The sequence below is a fragment of the Triturus cristatus genome, chromosome 3_2, assembly GCF_964204655.1.
Source record: "Triturus cristatus chromosome 3_2, aTriCri1.1, whole genome shotgun sequence".
Taxonomy (NCBI): Eukaryota; Metazoa; Chordata; class Amphibia; order Caudata; family Salamandridae; genus Triturus; species Triturus cristatus.
The window spans coordinates 1,059,031,328-1,059,050,286 of NC_140584.1; the positions used below are offsets into that span (position 1 = coordinate 1,059,031,328).

At 43.0% G+C, this 18,959-nt stretch overlaps 1 protein-coding gene across 4 annotated transcripts in view; it reads left to right on the forward strand.

The window, feature by feature from the left end:
- The window catches only part of EIF4H (eukaryotic translation initiation factor 4H), a 147,904-nt gene that overhangs the window by 120,081 nt on the left and 8,864 nt on the right, over positions 1–18,959 (forward strand). For 3 of the 4 annotated variants that reach the window (XM_085649773.1, XM_085649774.1, XM_085649775.1), the window contains one exon: positions 18,169–18,327. In XM_085649773.1, coding sequence (XP_085505899.1) covers positions 18,169–18,327 — 159 coding nt within the window. Of the gene's footprint in view, positions 1–257; positions 312–18,168; positions 18,328–18,959 lie in introns of all 4 variants that reach the window. The other variant, XM_085649772.1, reaches the window with a different exon arrangement.

Genomic DNA, 18,959 nt, shown 5'->3' on the forward strand with positions numbered 1-18,959 from the left:
ATTCTTATCAATTGCCTCTGCTGGAGCAGAGGGATACACTGTTGTACTGGGGTAAATGTTGATGCCGTGTTCATTTGTGAAAGGGTTGATGTGCGATATACATTGATGGACTTTACAATTATGCCTGTGATTTCGCAAACTGGATGTTTTCGATTTACGAGGGGGCAGCGGGTCCTTTTGGAGTGACTTAATTTCTTGCACTTCATTTTCAGTGTTTTATGAGAAGTGCAAAAAAGTGTAATCTTACTGTTTTTCAGAACGTGGTAGTTCTTACGGCTCTAGAGGAGGTGAAAGTGACGACTCCAGCGCCGGTAACATTATTCACATTTTTAATGATTGGAGCCATGCAATATATATACAATTTCAAACTTTGCTTGCATGCTCACGGTTGGCTACAATTTGAATGGGCTTTTTTTCCACAACCTCACAATCCAGTGTACCTATACCATTCCTAACCACTATCGTAGTTATAATCATTTCTGACTTGGGCCTAAGGTTTCAGCCTTCTAATTAATTCAAGAATATACACCTGGTTAACAAGAGTATCCGTTCTTTTCATACTCTCAAACACCAGCTTAATGATCTAATTTACACATTAGATTTTATATTTTTACTTAATTTTGCACCCTAACTTTTTTTATAAATCAAACAAAAATTGTTAGTCTCACTGGCACCATGTATACTGTCCCAGTTCTTTGGTACACTCATTTGCACTGATTTCTCCATCCTCCAAAGAAACACTTTAGTTTGGGGGTTTTTCTTCTTTTTTTCTTCTAGTCGATCTTGCTGTATTCCAGTCTGGGTAAAATGATGTGTATTGTTCATGATTTAAAATGTATAAAATGAAGACTGAAAGCTCTTGTTGAAGCCAAGAGATGCTTAAAGCCTGAAACTCAAAACATAAGGCCTTTTCATAAAGGAGCAGTTTTTAAATGTACAGCGAAGCTTTGAAAACCTAATCAAATGGCGCTATTACATCTCTATGTCTAAGTCGGAAGAACTATTCAACACTGTTGCGTATCTGAAGTCTGAGGTTAAAGTAATCTGTATTAGTTTGAAAAAAATTCACCCTGTTATCAATTTGTTTTGATTTGTAATTTATAAAGCGGAGCAATTACCCTAAGGCATCATTGGTGGGTGAGAACTGGACTGCACATCTGCCTGCTTTGCCAAGTATTGTAAAATCATGTACTAATGCCTTTAAAGTTTAGATTTGCTGCAGTTTTGCTTCTTCTCTTTTTCAAGGATGCATCATGCAGTGGAGCATAATGCCTCTTAACTATAAAGATTTGCTTAAAAAACTCATCTTGCTTTTCTAATGATCCAGTTTTGTAGGAGCTTCTTTTGCGACTTAGTCTCATTTCAGAAATTTAATTGGATAGAGGGACAGAGTGGGGTTGTGTTTACAGTTGCACATAATGTTTCTGAAACAGGGTTTTGTTTGCCGATTATCAATTTTTGAGAGAAACAAAATATTTAGCAACTATGCAACATCTTGATGTGCTCATTAATAGCTTATTCTGTCAATTTGATGTATAAAATCAGTTGTTGAGGGGGTGGGGGGGGGGGTGAACTGGCACATTGAGAGTTTCAGAGGCAATTGTGTAACCACTTAAAATGACTTGGAAATGCCCTAATTTTTCTCAATGTTGGGTTTACCAAATAGGTTTCCTGCACAAATTGCATTTTTCAAGAAGTTAATACTTTTTCATATCACTCGAAAAACTCCAACCCCAGATTCTGCTGATTTCAGGCTCATGGTGGATTTACTTCAATTTATTAAAGATTTGGGTGGTGATCTATGGTACTATTAATATTTTTGAGCCATTTTGTTCAGAATGTGTCGTATGGGCTTAAACCAGTTTGTCATTAACAATTGGAAGTTCTGTTGGAGCTGTAGAAGAGTATTTTATTGATGGCTATCTGCAGAAACAGAAGGGCAAATGTAGTTTACTTTGACTAGATCCGCATTCTGGTTTGAAAGACCATTTCAATAGCTTTGATCTCCCAGTAGATTCAGCTGAGAAATATTGCCCATTTTGTAGTGCTGTATAAACATTCCTTTAGGACTCTTCATATCCCATGTAAAGATGTTTTTGTTTTTGCTATGGTCTAATCAAATGACTGTCAAATTGTGCGTCCAACCTTGCATTTTGGATTTTCTGACTATTATGTTGCTTTAACATTACTTTTATCCATCTAGTAAAAGTGATCGGATGGAAAGTAGGTGATAGGCAAGAAGCTAATGGCATTTGCAACCAGTGTACTTTAAAAGTGTTGCTGAACACTTGAAAGGTAGATGTGAAGGTCATGGGTCAGACTGGTATGAGGTGAGGGCTTGTGCCTAAACTGTGGGAATTCAGTTAACTATAGAGAACATGGTTTTTGGTTCACCTGAGACCGTCCCACGTCGTTGAATTTTTAACACCTCCATTGGAACTAGTGCTGTATCTTTTCACAGAAGGTCCTAGAAGCCGACTGCTTTCAAATCACGGTGGCATTGCATCCAGCCAGGGCTGCTGTGCAATTGTTTGTTAAAATATTTTTAATGATAACTGCATTATTGATCTGCTGAGGCTTGGTTCGGCAGCTTATCCGTTTGTATGTGATTTTGTAGTACTGGTCAATAGGAGGTAGGTTTTTGGGCCAGAATGTCTGTGGCTTTTAGGAAGATCAAGTAGAAAAGTTTTTCAGGCTGTGCTAACTGTGAAGTTTTGCAAACTGTGAGCCTTGCAGTATGCTTCCAACTCTTCATATAATTGTGTTCTCAGCAGGTGTTCGCCATCTTTAAGAGAGCTGAAGAGGCATCCTGGAGAAACATTTGCAATGTTTCGGTTGAACCGGACCTCGAGGAATGCATAATCCTTTCAGAGGAGTAGTTCCACTGCTGCTGAATCTGACCAGGCAGTTGTCATAAACTCAGCTGTTGCTGGTCTTTCGTTCAGAGAAAGTTGATGCATATTTAAACTTTTACTACTTTTTTTTAGGGAACCAGGAGATTACACTCCTGGAAATTAGGGTTCTAACAGGAGTCCCACACTGAAATGGATGAGTATGAGGCAGTGTTTTCTCCCTGGGACATTTTGGTAAATATCTGGCCTTCCTTCCTTGTTCGACTATGCTGCATTACACAGCCAAGTTCTGTAAAGTCTCGCTTCTCAATAGAGTATTAGGTGGAATTACTTAATGTTAGGTTTTCTGTTTCTGCTAGAAATCTGCTACAGGAATGCAGTTTGCACTGTTTGAAGGCTGGAATTGTACAGCAGAGTCTTGTCCCATTTTGGTCAAACTAGGCCATTGGTATCCAACGTAATGCCAGACCTACCAGCTTTTCAAGAAAAGCATTGGCTATGTAAATTGTTCTAATTTTACATTGTCAAGATGTCCAAATTAAATACATTTACAATTTGTTACGCGTTCATAACTCTGAAATGCTATTACATGGCCAGGTTAAAAAAACTACACTGTTCGAGCATGACTAGAATGTAGGGTTATAGCGTGCCAGTTGTGAAAAATATCTGGTATCGGGTGTGAATTTCGGAGGGGTCTTTCAATCCTGCCACAGTGAACTTGTGACTATCGTTCAAGTGTGGCATGGAGGTGTTTGAGTCAGGATTGCAGGCACATATCATCCATTTTGTGCAAGAGGCTACCCGGTTTGTAGTGCCTGGCTTGCAGTTTGTGGTCTGTGTGAATTGTTCAGTGTTGTGCATGAGGTTCGCAGGAGTGCTCCATTCGTGTTGGGTTGTAGTTGTAGCTCAGCTGCATCTATACACCGTGTAGTAGACAGATGTTGGAGCCAGGCTTGCAGACGCTTTCCATTGTCCGCAGTCAAACTGGATTTTTAGGTCTCGCCTGAGCCAGTGCATGCGCTGTCTCAGGCGAGACATTTAGTAAGTGGGTTTTCAAAGTGCTACCACACGCTTTTGCTGGCAACGCGCACAATCGCCATCTGGCTTTCCACTCTGCCTTTAGCCGTCTCTCTCCCTCAGAGCCTCATCTCTGCCCTCTTCTCTGCTGCTCTTTCACACCAGCCACTTCACGCGCCATCTGCCTTTCCTCTCGGCCTTTAGCCCTCACTCTCCCTCAGAGCCTCCTCTCCACCCCCTCATTCACTGCTGATCCTCTCTCGCCCTCTACATGTGCCACATTTCTACACTTTACCAGGTTTCTTGCACATATTCTTACCGGCAGTTGCCGCCGCTTCCCAGCTGCCGACCTTCTCTCCGACCTTCCCCCCCCCCACCCCTCCCCTATTTTTTTTAATCCAACATCACGTATGGGTACAGTTAAGCCCCTGGGTGGGGTCTGTTATTTGCCCTGCCCCGTCATCGATCGTCCCCTCACGCCACCGGAGAGTGCGCCTGTGTTCCCCTGTCATTCCTACTGTTTCCCCGTAGGCTCCAACGCCATCTCTCCCTCTGTCTCTATGGATCAACCCCGTGTTTCGGGGTTCCCTGCTGCTTTTCCTCTGTACCTTCAATGATTCCCCCTCCTACGATTGTCTCGATTGGTTTTCCCTCGCGCCCCTGCGATCTCTGCTGGTTCTCTTGTGCATCCAGCGATTTCGCCTGGATAGCCCGTCATCCTCTTGATTTCTTCTGTACCTTCAGTGAGCGCCATTTATTCCCCCGTGTCACCTATGACCTCTGCTGTTAAGTGTGCCTCCAGTGACCTCTCCTGCATTTACCCTTTGCCTCAGATATCCCGTATTTTCCCCGTATGCCTAGTGTGATGGTTGCCGTTTTCCCTGTGCGCTTCTCTCTAGTGGTCTCGCCCACACTTCCCTTGTGCCTCAGGCTGTTTTCCAATGTGCTTCTTGTCATCCCCTCTCTCCTGTATCTCCCCGGTTTCCATTCACTTCCCGTGCACTTGTATGATAACCCCTCTGCCCATTGCCTGTCTTGTGCAGTGGCTCAAGATGCCTCCATAAAAGCATCCTTTGTGCAGCTGTTCCGTCACCTGGATCCGCAGCCATTAATGACCTCTTGTGTGGGTCATTGAGGCCCGGCTACGGCTCCCATTGAGCCTGGCGCTGACAAGTGAGCACACAGCACTGTTATCTGTCCCCTCCTCTCCCTCCAGATAAGATCTCTCCCCCCCCCCCCCCCTTGGCAGGCCTGCCTGAAAAAAACAAGCATTGGCATAGCCAATAGGTCTTGCCTTTGGGACCTTATAAGTGTTTAACCATGCAACAGTTGTTGCACCAATGATATTGTGCTGCATAACTAAATCCTTATAAGGTTCCAAAAGCGAGACCTATTGGCTATGCCAATACTTGTTTTTTTTTCTTCTTCTTCCACCCTGGCATTCAAATATTGTAGGTTTTTCACATTTTGTTTTGGATTATGGTTTTCTACTTTTAGCCATTTCTGTTCCCTTAACTATACAATTTGACCAGAGAGGCAAAGAGCCTCTGAGTGCATAACCGGTGTCTGTTTTTTGTCCTATAGTGAACCTGCGTGTGAGTGGATTATTTGGGGTACTTGTGAGACCTCGCCTAGTATTCTGCATCAGGTTAGGGAACTTTATTTTGAAGCTTAGCTTGGTCCTCAGTTGTTTTTGTACAGTGGAGTCAGGCTTAGCCAAACAAGTGTAAAGCATTTATCAATATCAAAACAGTTGAGTCAAAAACCCCAAACCATAAAAATCCCAGTACAATTTATAAAAATAAAATACATGTTAAAGAGTCACCCCAGCCAGGGCTCCAGGCTCTTTTGGGCAAAACTTGACAAGTTCAACTCAATCTCTCCGAACCCACCAGCAGGGTCCAGGGCAAATACAGCTGGAACTGGTCAGCTGGGCTTTTTGTTGGTTTCCTCAAGCTTTGTGTTCCTGGAGATTAAAAGAAGGCTAGCCAACTAGCCCCTGTATAACACTCTTCTGTCCTGGCTTCAGGTACGAACTGGTCTAATCCTTGGGGTTTCTCTTCACAGGTGAAAGAGCAGGGTCAGTCCTGGGTTCCAGGGGTTTTCTACTTTTAAGCCTATCCCTAGCTTGTTGAAGGGTGGTTGTGGTGGGGAGGGGTGGGGTGGGTAGAGGGGGAGGGGGGGGTGTAGACTCCCTAATCAATAGGATTAGAATTCCCATGGGCAACCATGCCGCCTCATCACTTCCTGGGGGCTTGGCACTAAACCGTCACACAGTGCATCACTCTGCTCAAAGCCAAGATGTCACAATCTTCCTTCACGGTATCGGCGCTCTGGACACACCCCTGAGGTGTGTGTGTGTGTGTGTGTGTAGAGAGAGAAAGAAAAACAAAATCCTGCTGCAAAACTGTGATTGGTGTCACACTGGTTACTTAGAGAATAGAAGGGGCTGGCATAGGTGTTGGATAAATCTGCCTATGACAAAGGTTGCCCCTTTGGAGCTGGTATAGTAGGTGGCCTTATCCTTAATACATTCCTATCAAGAGGAGGCACGCCACCTACCAGTCAAGGACATTTTTTACCTTTCCTGAGAATTTCACACCTTGAAGCAGGTTGCCAGGTAACAGCTGGGGTTTATTGCTCAGAGGGCTACAAGAGGCTTTAGACAGAAAATTAGCAACCTTCTAAAAGTTGCATGGTAATTTAAAATCCGACTTTACCTTCAGTTTAGATTTTGAATTGCAATTAATGTGAACCCATGAACTATATTTTTGTCTATTCCGAACTGAAGTTATACATTGTAAAGTGTTTATGGGAGAGCCATCTTTCCCACAGTGAAAAACAACTTTGGAGATTTTTCACTTTCAGGACATGTAAAACATAAATACACATGTCCTACTTTTTAAAACCCATGCATACAGCCCAATGGGCACTTAGGACTGACCTTAGGGGTAACATAGGTATTACAAAGAAAGAAAAGGGTTAGACCTGGCAAAGGTTTTTTTTTTTTTTTTTTGCCAGGTCGAATTTGCAGTTTTAAAACTACCAGTATAGGCTGCAGTGGCAAGCCTAGAGCCATGTTTTCACTTAGTAACTGTTGGGGTGGCACAATCAGTGTTGTAGGCCAGTAGTGACATTTAACATAGGCTCTGGGTGCCCAGCATACCATCTAATAGGCACTTAGAAGTAACTTAAATATGCCAATGGGGTAGTAGCCAATTAGTCATCACCTTTAGGGGTCTCGACATTGGGGCATTTATGTCAGGTTCCCAATGTATATGCTCTGGGTCAAGAAAAGCAATGCTAAATCCAGGAAAAAATGGGAATGATCCTCCAAAAATGGCCTTTCCTCGCCCTATGGAAGACTGCAAAAATTAATCTTGGAGTTTGAGTTTCTTTACAGGCTGCCAATGCACCTTTTATCCATAAGGTATGAAGCTTTTTTTATTTACTTCCTTTTTTGGGTCTCTTTCTTCATCCGAGCCAGTAGCATCTGTGCAACAAACAATCTTAGATATGGAAGTAACCAAAAGATAAAACACATTTGAAATACCTAAAACATCAATGCAGTACTTAAATTAATTACATTTAAGAGCAATGCAAACTAAACTACTTCTGGCATAAAGAGAGCAATGTGATCCCCTCTAGTAAATATATATTTTTTTAATTACCTAGTACTGTAAAACTGTATGGCATGAATTTGATGTTTTATGCCACGTTCTGTACGAGCAAGGATTTTGAGTCAGATTTCCTTCATTAAGCAATTGAATGCATCTCTTCAGGATTAGCTAAGTTAGGAAGGAAATGAAGTCTAAAGTGCATCTCCAGAGCTTTTTGTGTTAATTAGGTCGAATGATCTTGATTGAAAGATGCAGGGTGGTCCATGGGTAGGTGCTAGCTGTGAGAAGCTTTTGCTGAGCGTTGTGAAACGCGGCATTTGGGAAAAGCTCAGTTACGTGAAACTTCTTGAAGTTTGCTGAATTCTTCTGAAAGTGGGCGTATTAAATACTATTATTTGACAATCGACCTTTATACTCTTTCTGAATATTGGAAGTTTAAAGTTTATTTTCTGGTTACCAAATTAAGAAACTGGCAAGAATGAGGTGAATCAACGCAGACTTGAGTTGGATATTTTTCCAGCTGACTTTGCCTTGTTGCAGGATGCATTAGCTAATAAGACTGAAATTAGCAGGTAAGGTCCTGGTGTGTAATACTGTTTTATTGAACTTTCCGATAGACTTCTAGCTGCAGATTCCTAGCCTGTCTTCCCCCCCCCCCCCCCTCACCCCCCCAGACATCAGACTGTATCTGGAAACTTTTCAACAGTACCTCTGCATGCTGTTAGGCAGCAACATGCGCGTCACATCGACATCGTTTAGACTCGAAGTGATGTATGGAGCCTGTATAGGCACCACTCCTGCACACTGCTGTCAGATTCTTTCTGTACCACCAGATGCGGATCAGTAGCTACCTCACCTCGTTGAGAGCCATACCTCGATCAAAATAAGGTGTTTTACAGGGTGCAAGTGACCAGTCTCCTCCCAAAACGACTGGTTTTAAGCCCTGTAAATACTGTCTCAAACAAGTGTTTGATAGATACCCACCAAACGTACCTTTTGGTTGTGCCATGACTGTTAAGGCCTGCAGTGACTTTAAGTTGATAAACCCAAAGGCCATATGATAATGCACAGCAAACTCCACATCGCCAAGCAATGTAAGATTCTGCAACTAAAGCAGGTCTAATTCCAAACTTTGGTCCTGGTCTCATTTGAGAGCCAGAAGTCGCTGGAGTCGTTCCAGTGGTTGATAGTCTCAATCCAAGTCCTTGGGTAAGTCGAAGAAGAAACGCAAATCTATGTGCCTCTGCTCCTTCCGCCACTCGCCTGGGAAGATGCTGGGGCAGTACCAAATATATCCGTCTCGCTCTCTCCCTCAGTAAATAGACTTCAGAGCCAATCCTACAGGTTGTGGCGCAACCAGAGTTTCCAGGACTGTCTGCCACTTATAATCGGATTGAAGAGTTCTATGTGGCCATGCTCTTACTCTAATCCTTACTAACTCCCTCTGGCTTGCTTGCGGGTGACAGAATTGCAAGGTTCTCCACCTGGGTTACTGCCAGCGGGTTTTCTGTCTGCGCCATTTTTACCTCCTGAGCCCATAACTGGACTGCCTTCTCTAATCTTCCTCTGGTTCCATTGTCCACACCAGTTCCCGATGTCTTTATGCTGACTCAATCAGTGCCTGAAGACTAGGCCCCCAATTTTCCCCTTCATATGTCGAGTTGGTGCAACTTCAACCTCCTATCAAATTCTGTCCCCCAACTCGCCAGACGGATCAGCCGTACCGCTACTGTCATGGCTTTGGCAATGGTACCCCCATACAGCCAGCCAATCACACCTCCTCGAGGCACCCAGCCGTTTTGCGGAAGGCCATGGTGCTCCTGCGGTAAAGGTCAATGGACTACTCCGTCCACTGCACCCCAAGCTTCCACCTGCTAAACCCCTTTAGCATGTCCTTAGTGGAGCACGGTTTCCTGAAGGGAGGCAGGGTCCAAATATGCCAGCTGGGTTGGCAGGCTAGAACCTAAGACAGGACAGTCCTGCAAATCTTTTGGAAGGCCGACGCCCGACCCTTCCTTCTCCAATGCCACTTCAACTGTTCCCCTAGCGACTGACCGTGGTTCCATCAATCAGTTTTGTGGCAGTAATTGCCAGCTCTTTTGGCCAAAGGGGCTAACGAGGGTGCTTATGTCCGAAGTAGGACATGGTGGTTGTTCCTGCTACTTTCTACTGCCCAAGAAGGACTAAGGTATTGATCCAGTTTTTAGACCCAAACCCTTTCCATGCCTCCTCTGAAGAAAAATTCAAAATGCTCACACTTTTCAAGATCTTGTCTGCCCTCGACTCAGGAGACTAGATGGTGGCGTTGGACCATAAACCCTGTCCTGTCATCCCGCCAGCACTACCTATGGTTCATGGTGAGACAGGAGCACTTTCAGTATGCTGTGCTCCCTTGTCTTATCAGTTCCCCCTCAGGTGTTCACAAAAGTGATGGTAGCGCATCTTTGGAGGTCAGGGGTCCCACTCATCCCCCTACCTTGATGACTGACTGAAGTCAGACTCACCCCAGGTAGTCAACTACCTCCAGACTGCGGTGAACCTGCTATCCTCTTTGGGGTTCACTATCATGCCAAAATCACACCTGACTCGGACGCTCCCTTTTATCTGAACCATTCTGGACATGGATCGGTTTCGTGCCGTTTCCCTGGGAAAGAGTGAAAGGCGTTAAGGCTATGATCCTGATCGCTCGACCTCTGTTCTGGATTTCAGTGAAGTCGACTAAGAGGCTGCTGGGACTAATGGCCTCCAGCATCCTGATGGTTGAGCATGCAAGGTGGCATATGTAAGCTCTGCTGTGGGATCTGAATCCTGTGGGCTCAACATCAATGGAACTCACCGACCCCCGTTCAGATTTTAAGAGACTGCAAAAGATCTGCATTTGTGGAAACCGGACTACGATTTGGTCAGTGGCATACGCCTCTCCCTTCCCCACCCAGAGCGGATAGTGGTGACCGATCCATCACTTGTGGTTTGGAGTAGCCATCTGGGGGAGATGGAGAACAGATCCTCTTGCGTATTGGCTTCATAGCCACCTTCTGGAACTCTATGCTATCGGCTTGGTGTTGAAAGCCTTTCATCTATCAAAGGCAGGCTAACATGTGCTCTGGAACAACCCCTCTGCCATGTGGTACTGCAAGAGGCGGGGTGGGATGGGAGGTCACACCATGTGCTGGAGGCCCTGCACCTCTGGAAATGACTTGACTGCCCAGGTATGTTCCTTGGGGTCAACCACCTGGCCGCATCGTTCAATACCAGGGTGGATGAGCTCAGCCGTCAGAGGTGGTGCAAGGTCACTTCAAAAATGGAGGTGGAAAACTTGGCTCAATCTGTTTGACGCCACTGCGTTTTCTTAGCGTTGAAAATTCCAAGGTGTTTCTCGGAGACGTGGTCTGCCTCTGCTGAAATACGGGGACACCTGTATGCCTTTTTGGCGATACCTCTACACCCCTAGTTGGTTAGATCATGACCGATTGGGCACAGAGGGTATGTTATCCAGAACTCCTGGGCTTGAGCATCTGTCTTCCAATCAGGCTGCCCTGCCGGGAGGATCCCCTGTCACAGCAAGGCAGGGTTTTGCACTTAGGCTTTTGCAATCAACGTCTTCACGCTTGGGGATTGAGTGGCTACAGCTGACCACCTATGCCCCCTCCTCCTGTTGATATTGTCTTGGCAGCCTGGCATTCCTCAACAAAAACTGTATATGCCTGTCATTGGAACAGATTTGTGGCTTGGTGTGGTGCAAGGCTGGCGGTCCCGCCTGTTCAAGCCAAGTTATTTATGTCCCTAGCCCTTCTAAGCTTTGCTCTGGGCACGGTTAAGCGGTACTTTCCAGCTTTTTTGCAGTTGCTGGCTCAGCCCTCCTTGTTTCAGTCTTCAGTTATACACCTTTTGAAAGATTTACAACCTCTATATCCTCCATTTCCCTTTGTCATGCCACAGTGGGACATTGGTCCTCACATTTGTCATGTGCTCCCTTCTAGCCCCTCACATCAGCTTCTCACCCTAAAGACCGTGTTTGTGTCAACCCTCCATACATCACCTTTTTCCCAGGCAAGCTGGTTTTGTGGACACTGGTGTGGTTTTTTTTTTCTGGCCTGGAGTTGTTACGCTGTTCAAAACATCATAGAGCTGGTGTTCTATGCTCCGCCTCACCCCTTTAGGAAGGAGGAGATACTCTATCGGCTGGATCCCAGAAGAGCGCTAAGCTTTTACATAGATCTTACCAAAGAACACCAGGTGGACGATCAGCTCTTTGTGGGGTTCTCTGGAGCACTGGGAAAAAAATGGGCAAGGCTGTGTTGTAGAGAACAACCTCCTGCTGGATTTTGCATTCCTTTTAAACCTGCTACGCATTGGCTAAAAAATGCCGCCGGGGGGATTGCATGCTTACTCTACCAGGGTGAAAGCTGCGACCACTGTGTTGGCATGCATAGTATCTCTTCTAGGCTGCTACGTGGATATCTTTTCATACATTCTCGAAGCACTATTGTCTGGCGTTTTGCCTGCTCAGTCCTGCAGGACTTTCTGGTTTGAGTCCATACCAAGACTCCTCTCCCAACTAGGTATTACTTTTGGTATCTAGTCAAAAGGTGTGGCATCTGTGGCTGGGAGTCTGTCAGACATTACTTAAACTTTGATAGCGCTCTTTCTCGTAGAGACTCTAGCTGCAGATTCCTCACCGACCCTTTCATCCTTCCCATTTTGTGGGTGGCCTATTTCCTTTAATAAGATCCCAAGTCTAGCAATCTGCACACCGTTTATTACCAATTTGCTATCGGGGCTCTGTGTCTGAGCCATGAAAGCAACTAATGGCTGCTCACAGAAGTGGATCCTATATAGGCTATGTACATCATTTCCAGAGCTGCATGGTGTCTGTGTGCAGCCACACAGTGCCACCTACTGGCACGCAGAGATACTGCTTAACTTTCCAAACCCAGTCCTACACCGGGGGATAGTGTTACCGAAGGTGAGTAACTTGTATGCAAGGTCTCTATATACACTGAGATGCTCCAAAACAAAATGGCCATGAACTGGCTTGACAGTTGTATATTGAATGAATTGTTAAGACTTATACCTGTTCCCTTCTGTTTCAAGAGTACCAATTTGTTATGTATTTTTATGCCTTGCTGACCATGTACCTCCATAATACTGCTACTTTGTTTCCCCTCCTTTTGCTCATCTAGAAACAAATGCATGTCTGGTTCAGGTACCTAATGCTTTGTCTATGGTGTTATTTTCATAGTGTAAATGTTACATTCCCCAGGGGTTAGCAGTGACTGTAGGAAATGGAAGTCTCCACAATTCCAAGGGCCTTCTGCTGCAATTTTATGCATTTGGGTGGTAAAATTTGCAGAAAAAAGTTGGTCCTTACAAGCTGCTTATACATCCTCTTGACAGATGCTTTGCAGTTCTAATGTATTTTTGCCCTCCTGGATTGATAATGGGTACTTTATAGAAAGTGACTTGGGGAAGGGCAGGACTTGCAGGCAGCCATAGTCCTGCATTTCCTTCCAGCTTTAGCATCTGATGGATTCTAATGTAGTTTGCCCAGTGTCTGGACTGTGGACAGTGCTTAAAATCCTATTACACTGGTGTTTGTCTGTTTGTTTCTCAATCCTCGAGTATCAAACTTATGTATGGGGGTTAATTTGGTCACACAGTATTGCTTCAGTGCTAGCCCCTCTTTATGAAATGTTTCTTCACCAAAGTTCCCGCCCCAGACAAACAGTCACAAGGTTCAACTTCTGAAAAACCAACACTTAGAAAAAAAATAAAAAAAAATGTATTGCCATGAGCAAATTTTCTAAACTAAAGCTAAAATAAAAAAAATACATACGCCATATGACTCCTTACATGAAAACCACAGAAACTGAAGCATGTCCAGAATGAATGCCGCCCAAGCCTTTTTTTTTTCCTTACAGAAACTGCAGGGGTGTGGAATTTAATAAAATATCTACTTGTCTATGGAACAAGTTGCTTCATAAATCTGGATGTCCTGTTAAAAAAAGAAAAATTCTCTTGTCCCTTTGGTGCCACATAGTCCAGTGATAAATTATGGCAGTAATCTCGTATAAGAGCTCTGATAATAACCTGCCTGATAGTGCCAGGGCTAAAACTATAGTAGGGTTTGAATTCTAGCAATTCCCACACTTCGCCACCTATCCGTAGATCTACATACTGGGGCTGGAGGTAGCGTTTAGCAATAGTTCTAGGGTTGGAATGCACTTTTGAGTCTGTGCAGACCTACTAACTTGCATGTTATAGAGGATTTCACCAGTGATTCTCTAATCTCTTCCCATACAGAGAAAGGTTGGAAATGTACTCCCGACCAAGGTAAAAGTACTTCCTCTACAGTGGGGGAGTGAGCTGGGGAAAGGGAGCTGGGAAAGTGGCTGTAGGGAAAGTTAACTTCTAAACGCTCAACAAATTTTTGCATGAACAAATTTATACATGCATAGTTAGCTTGTGAGAAAAATGCAATTCACAAATAGTTTCTAGGAATAAGATTTCTCAGCCTACATATGTAAATTATTGTGAACTCATGAAAGCTGTATACCTGCACTAATGCAAGGGCATATACCATGTGTACTTTTGTGGCTTATTGAAGAATAGTGCCTCTAATTTGGTCTTGAGTTAACTGAAACATCTTGTTTCTATGAAAATTCTGTCTTGGCCTATCTATAGACAGGCTTCACTGTAAATGACTGCATTCTGCTTGTTCACCAGGAGCATGTCTGCACACAAAGTAGTTTTGTTCAGTGCCAGGGGCTAGTGTGGCAATGTGTGCTTTCTGGGACCAAAAAAGTATTATTGCTTTTTGCCAATGTTTGTTATGATGATTAGGACCCGACCGCTCCCAAAACTAAGCTTTACCAATCTTGTTGAAACTAGTTGCACTGATTTGCCATTATGAATATTTTTTGGGAATACCAGCATGCATCAACAAACTTTACTAGAGTCTTCAAAGAAATGGTACCTAAAACTTTACAGTAGGTGAGTAGAACGTTTGTTTTCTAGTTGCATTATTTTTGTGAACATTTTAATTTGAAAGCAAAAACCTCCATCTTGCTTTCAAGCCTCTGCAAATATTTGCACCTTTTCAGAGAGAATTCTGTGGGCATTATACGTAGCCTCATTATTGGTAAACTTTGCAAACACGTGTACTCATTTTTGTACTGGTACCACTGAGCAGTGCAGTCCGAGCTTACAACTGTTTTGTAGAACACTCACTCTATTAAAAAAACCTTTGCATTAATAAACCGTTAGTACAAGTTGGAACAGCATTAACTTAAGGACTTAAATATTACCTTAACAGCAGACAATTCCCTTCCCTGATCCATAATCTGGTATTGTAAACTGGCAGCCAAAGGGTTTGTGCTGCAGTGAGTTGGGCATACTTGTTCCAAGGCAATAAGCAGAACAACTTCTTATCCTTGACCCCAAAAAAAGTCCTGGGAGTCTGGCTATTGGAATTCCACACCCCTGAATTGTAAATTATTTCAGGGCAAAGCCCATTTTGTAAGGCAATAGGCGAGACCTTTTCATTAAAGGGCTTTCCGCCAGCCCTCTAAATGCTTTGGTCTGTTACATTCACGTATTCGGTCCACTACAGCATGGGGCAAAGGGTCGGACCACTTCAGTTATTGACCAACCTCATTATAAGTGACTGCATGCTGCTCTTTCACACAAGGTGTACAGCCACACCCCTACCTGTGTGCTTTTTTGGGGGGGACCAAAAATCTGATTTCTAATTATTTTTTAATTTTATTTTTTAAATTGTTACGGTTCTGCAGCTTCCCCACCTGCAGAGTTTTTCAAAAACCATGCTGAAACAAGCTATGACAAAGGTAAAAGATTTTCAAGTTGTGCCAGCACTATTTGCTTTGCCAGTGCTTGTCCTAGGTCTGGCGTTACCCGATACCTTCGATTTTAATCAAAATATACATATAATATAATTCATTATTGCTCTGATCACTGCACGGGGCAGTGGGTCAGGCCGTTGGCTAACTTCACGGTGAGTGACATCATGCTGTCCTTTCACAAGGACAACCACACACAAAGTAGTTCCCTTCAATTTCCAGGACTCCTATGGCAATATTTTTTTGATTCAGGAGGGCTTAGCAGCTTCCCCACCAATAAGGCTTTTCAAAATCCATAACAAAATGAGCATTGACAAAGCCAATCGTCTAACAGCTAAAACACCCTATTGGTTTAGTTTTTAGTATCCTTTTCTGATCCAACTGTACTTTTCCTTCTCCTTATTGGCAGAATGCATGTATTCAGTGCTGCAGCCAGTGGGATGAAAAGGTGTTTGGTGCGAATTGGCACTCCAGCTCCTCCAGACTTGGTTTCCTGTCAATGTTGGGGGACTATTGGCTACATTGTGAAGACTGGGCTGCATGGTGTTTCTTTCACTACTTGGGGTACCAAAGAAAACAACACTTGGAGGGGGTGCCTAATATAATGGCTCAAGTAGTTCAAAGTGCCCTTGAATCTCGCATTTTATTTGTTACTTCAAGCCTCCAGCGGTTGGGCCTCCGTTTGGCATGAGTTTAAGCTAGAGCAGTTAATTGACTGACAACCATATTGAAGTCTCTGAAGTTTCTGAATTTTTTTTTTTTCTTCTCTTTAGAGTCACTTTAAGTGTTTGTTTTTGTTGTGTCAATAGTCCTGGAGGTGGGATTCGAGGGTGAAATCTGGCTAAGGGTCTCGTGCTGGAGAAGTATTTCTATTGCTGTATAACGTTTTCTATTGTGGCTATGGATTAATCCAGAGAGCATCACACTGAGAATTTCAGTCCGTTGTTTTTCCATATTGCGGCAAACTTAGTAGCAACTGCCTTGGGTTATAGTGGTGGTGCATTTATTTTTAAGATTGCACACACTTTCATACAAATATTCGTAAATTAGCAATCTGAAGAGTTGAAGTTAAACTTACCCATTTATGTTTGGTCTTGGCAAATCATAGATTTTTAATATCCCATTTAACCAATAACACTGTCAGTCAAAATTCTTTATTCAGCTCTAACGAGCCATAAAAGTCGCATCATAAAACGAATACACATTGATGCAGGATTAAAAGCTCAAGTAAAAGACATTATAAAAGTAGGTTCTAAAATCAAAGAAGATTAATTAAATAGTGTAGTGGGAATAAAATCCTAAACCATTTCAGTATTTGGATTGTAATTGCATAGAGCTTAGGATGTAGTTCAAAACAGCAAAAATGGTTTGCAAGAACTGGCTACTTTGGGGTAAGTGAAGTGCAGAGTGCTTTGTTTGGCTGGGTTTTCACGATGACGAGGGGGGGGGGAAGAGATGGAATTTAGGTGCCTTTGGTGGGAAAGGCTACCAAAAAAGTGTATAGTTTGAAATCGGAACCTTGAGAGTAAACTTCTGCCTTACATCTGCTATGAGCTGTAAGTAAAATGCTGGGTATGATAGTGGAGCCCGGGAAATGAATACGCCCCCTCCCCCCAGGGTGGTAATAAAAAACTGTAGTGCCCGGAGTTTTAATACTTTTTCCCCAAATTGTGCTGGGGGGGGGGGGGTGTTTCTAGGCAGTTGTCCAGGTTCATACAATCTAGCAACACCGATCTACACAATTATGTTGGAGTGTGGGGCAGCCAGTAGTCTTCCTATAAATGTATTCTGTACAATTAGGAGAGCTTTCCAGTTTGCGTGCCCCCAGATACCTCCTCTAAAGATAGCAACAGATAAACATTTACTTTTTAATATACATAGAAGTTCCCCTGTAGGTTTATGTCCCAGCCTTTTTGCAAATCTAAAAACTACATCAATTGCCCTTTGAAAATTACAGGACTATTACATTTAATAAATCAAGTTAAAATCTAAATCAACCGGGACACCCAGGTATGTGAAGTGTTTTTTTCTTTCCCCACTTCACCACCAAGTAAGAACATTCTGCTCTTTGACAGTTTTTTGGACCACATTTCATTATCAATGACTTGTTTCGATTAGTTTTTAAACCTAGGTTGCCCATAACATTATTATAAGCATCTAACAAGGATTGGAGGTAATTAGTAGTTCTGGCAATTAGGACCGCTTTCTCCACATAAAGTAAAACCGGGATTTCTTGTGAATTTTAGGCAGATCTTTTCTAGCCTTCACCAAATTGTCTTCCAAGTGCATTAATAGAAGAATAGGAATGGGGCAAGGGCACAGCCCTATCTAACTCCTGTTAACACTCTAAGATTTTGTGTTTTGAAATTCTTTCTTGAGAAATGTAGTCTTCACAATGAAACATGAAGTCCTAATATTAGTCTCTCTAGTATGATTTGTCACTGGCAGATTTGTACGCAGTGTTATTTGCATCATTGTGGTCAATGTGCCACTAGATACATTGCCTTCTTTGTACTGTTGTATAGATGCATGAAACTGGAAATAAGGGCAGGTTTTGCCACTGTATAGTTGCTTGATCTGTCTTATTGAATGTTACTGTGCGGTCTCTTTCAGAACCAATAAAGATTTATTAGTTCCCTTTATTTGCTGATTTAGGTTTTGAAAGTTAATTCAGATTTTACCTAATGTTGGGTGTTGGTTTCTTGTGATTTCAGGTTAGGATGAAAGGATCTTAGGAAAGGAGCTCATACCAGTGTACGAGTTTTTGTTTTATTTTTGGACACCTTTTCCATGACACTTCTTTCTTGTATTTTCTTAAAGGTTTCAGAGAAGATGGCAGCAGAGGAGGTCGACCAGGAGATCGACGAGGACCACCCTCTTCCGGTGGTGGAGGACCAGGAATGGGGCGTTTCAGAGATGGTCCTCCGCCACCCCGTGGCGGCGCCGGCGGCAGTGCAGACTTCAGAGAACCAACAGATGGTAATTTAAAATGTACCTATTTGAATTGTTCGCCCCATTTGTTACTTTTATTTTTTTTTATTTTTTTATAAATAGCCGTTTAACTTGGTTGATTTAACAGACTAAAACAAAATAGCGCAGTACCTTGATGCAAAAAGTGCTCTTTACTAAAGCCCTTCTAGCAACATGAACTGAATTGTGTTTTGGAGCGAATATGAAAAGAGTGTAGAAGGAATCTGTCAAGGTTAGCAGGTTAGCTCAGTGTGACAATGCAGCTGGTACCTGAATGTATTCTAGCTATTATTCATGATGTAAGAGCAGCTCACATGCCTTATGAAATAGTTTCTGGTGGAAATCAGTAGAACTTCAACATAGGTTTGTGCTGTTCATTGCCAGCCACTATTACTTTGAGTCAATCATCTAGCTTGACAGGACGCTGGCAGGAAAGTTGTATAAAACAATTTTAAAAGAGCTTTTCTATTGGAGTCCCTATAGGCATCCTATGATATTGCTTTGTTGATTTAAATTGATTCGTGCTTTTAACCGATTAATCTGCAGTCATTTTATTGCATCTTGTAAATATGCTTTTCTATGAAGTGACACATTTGCTTTTATTTGATAACTGTAAATTCAAAAGTCAATTATGTTGTCAT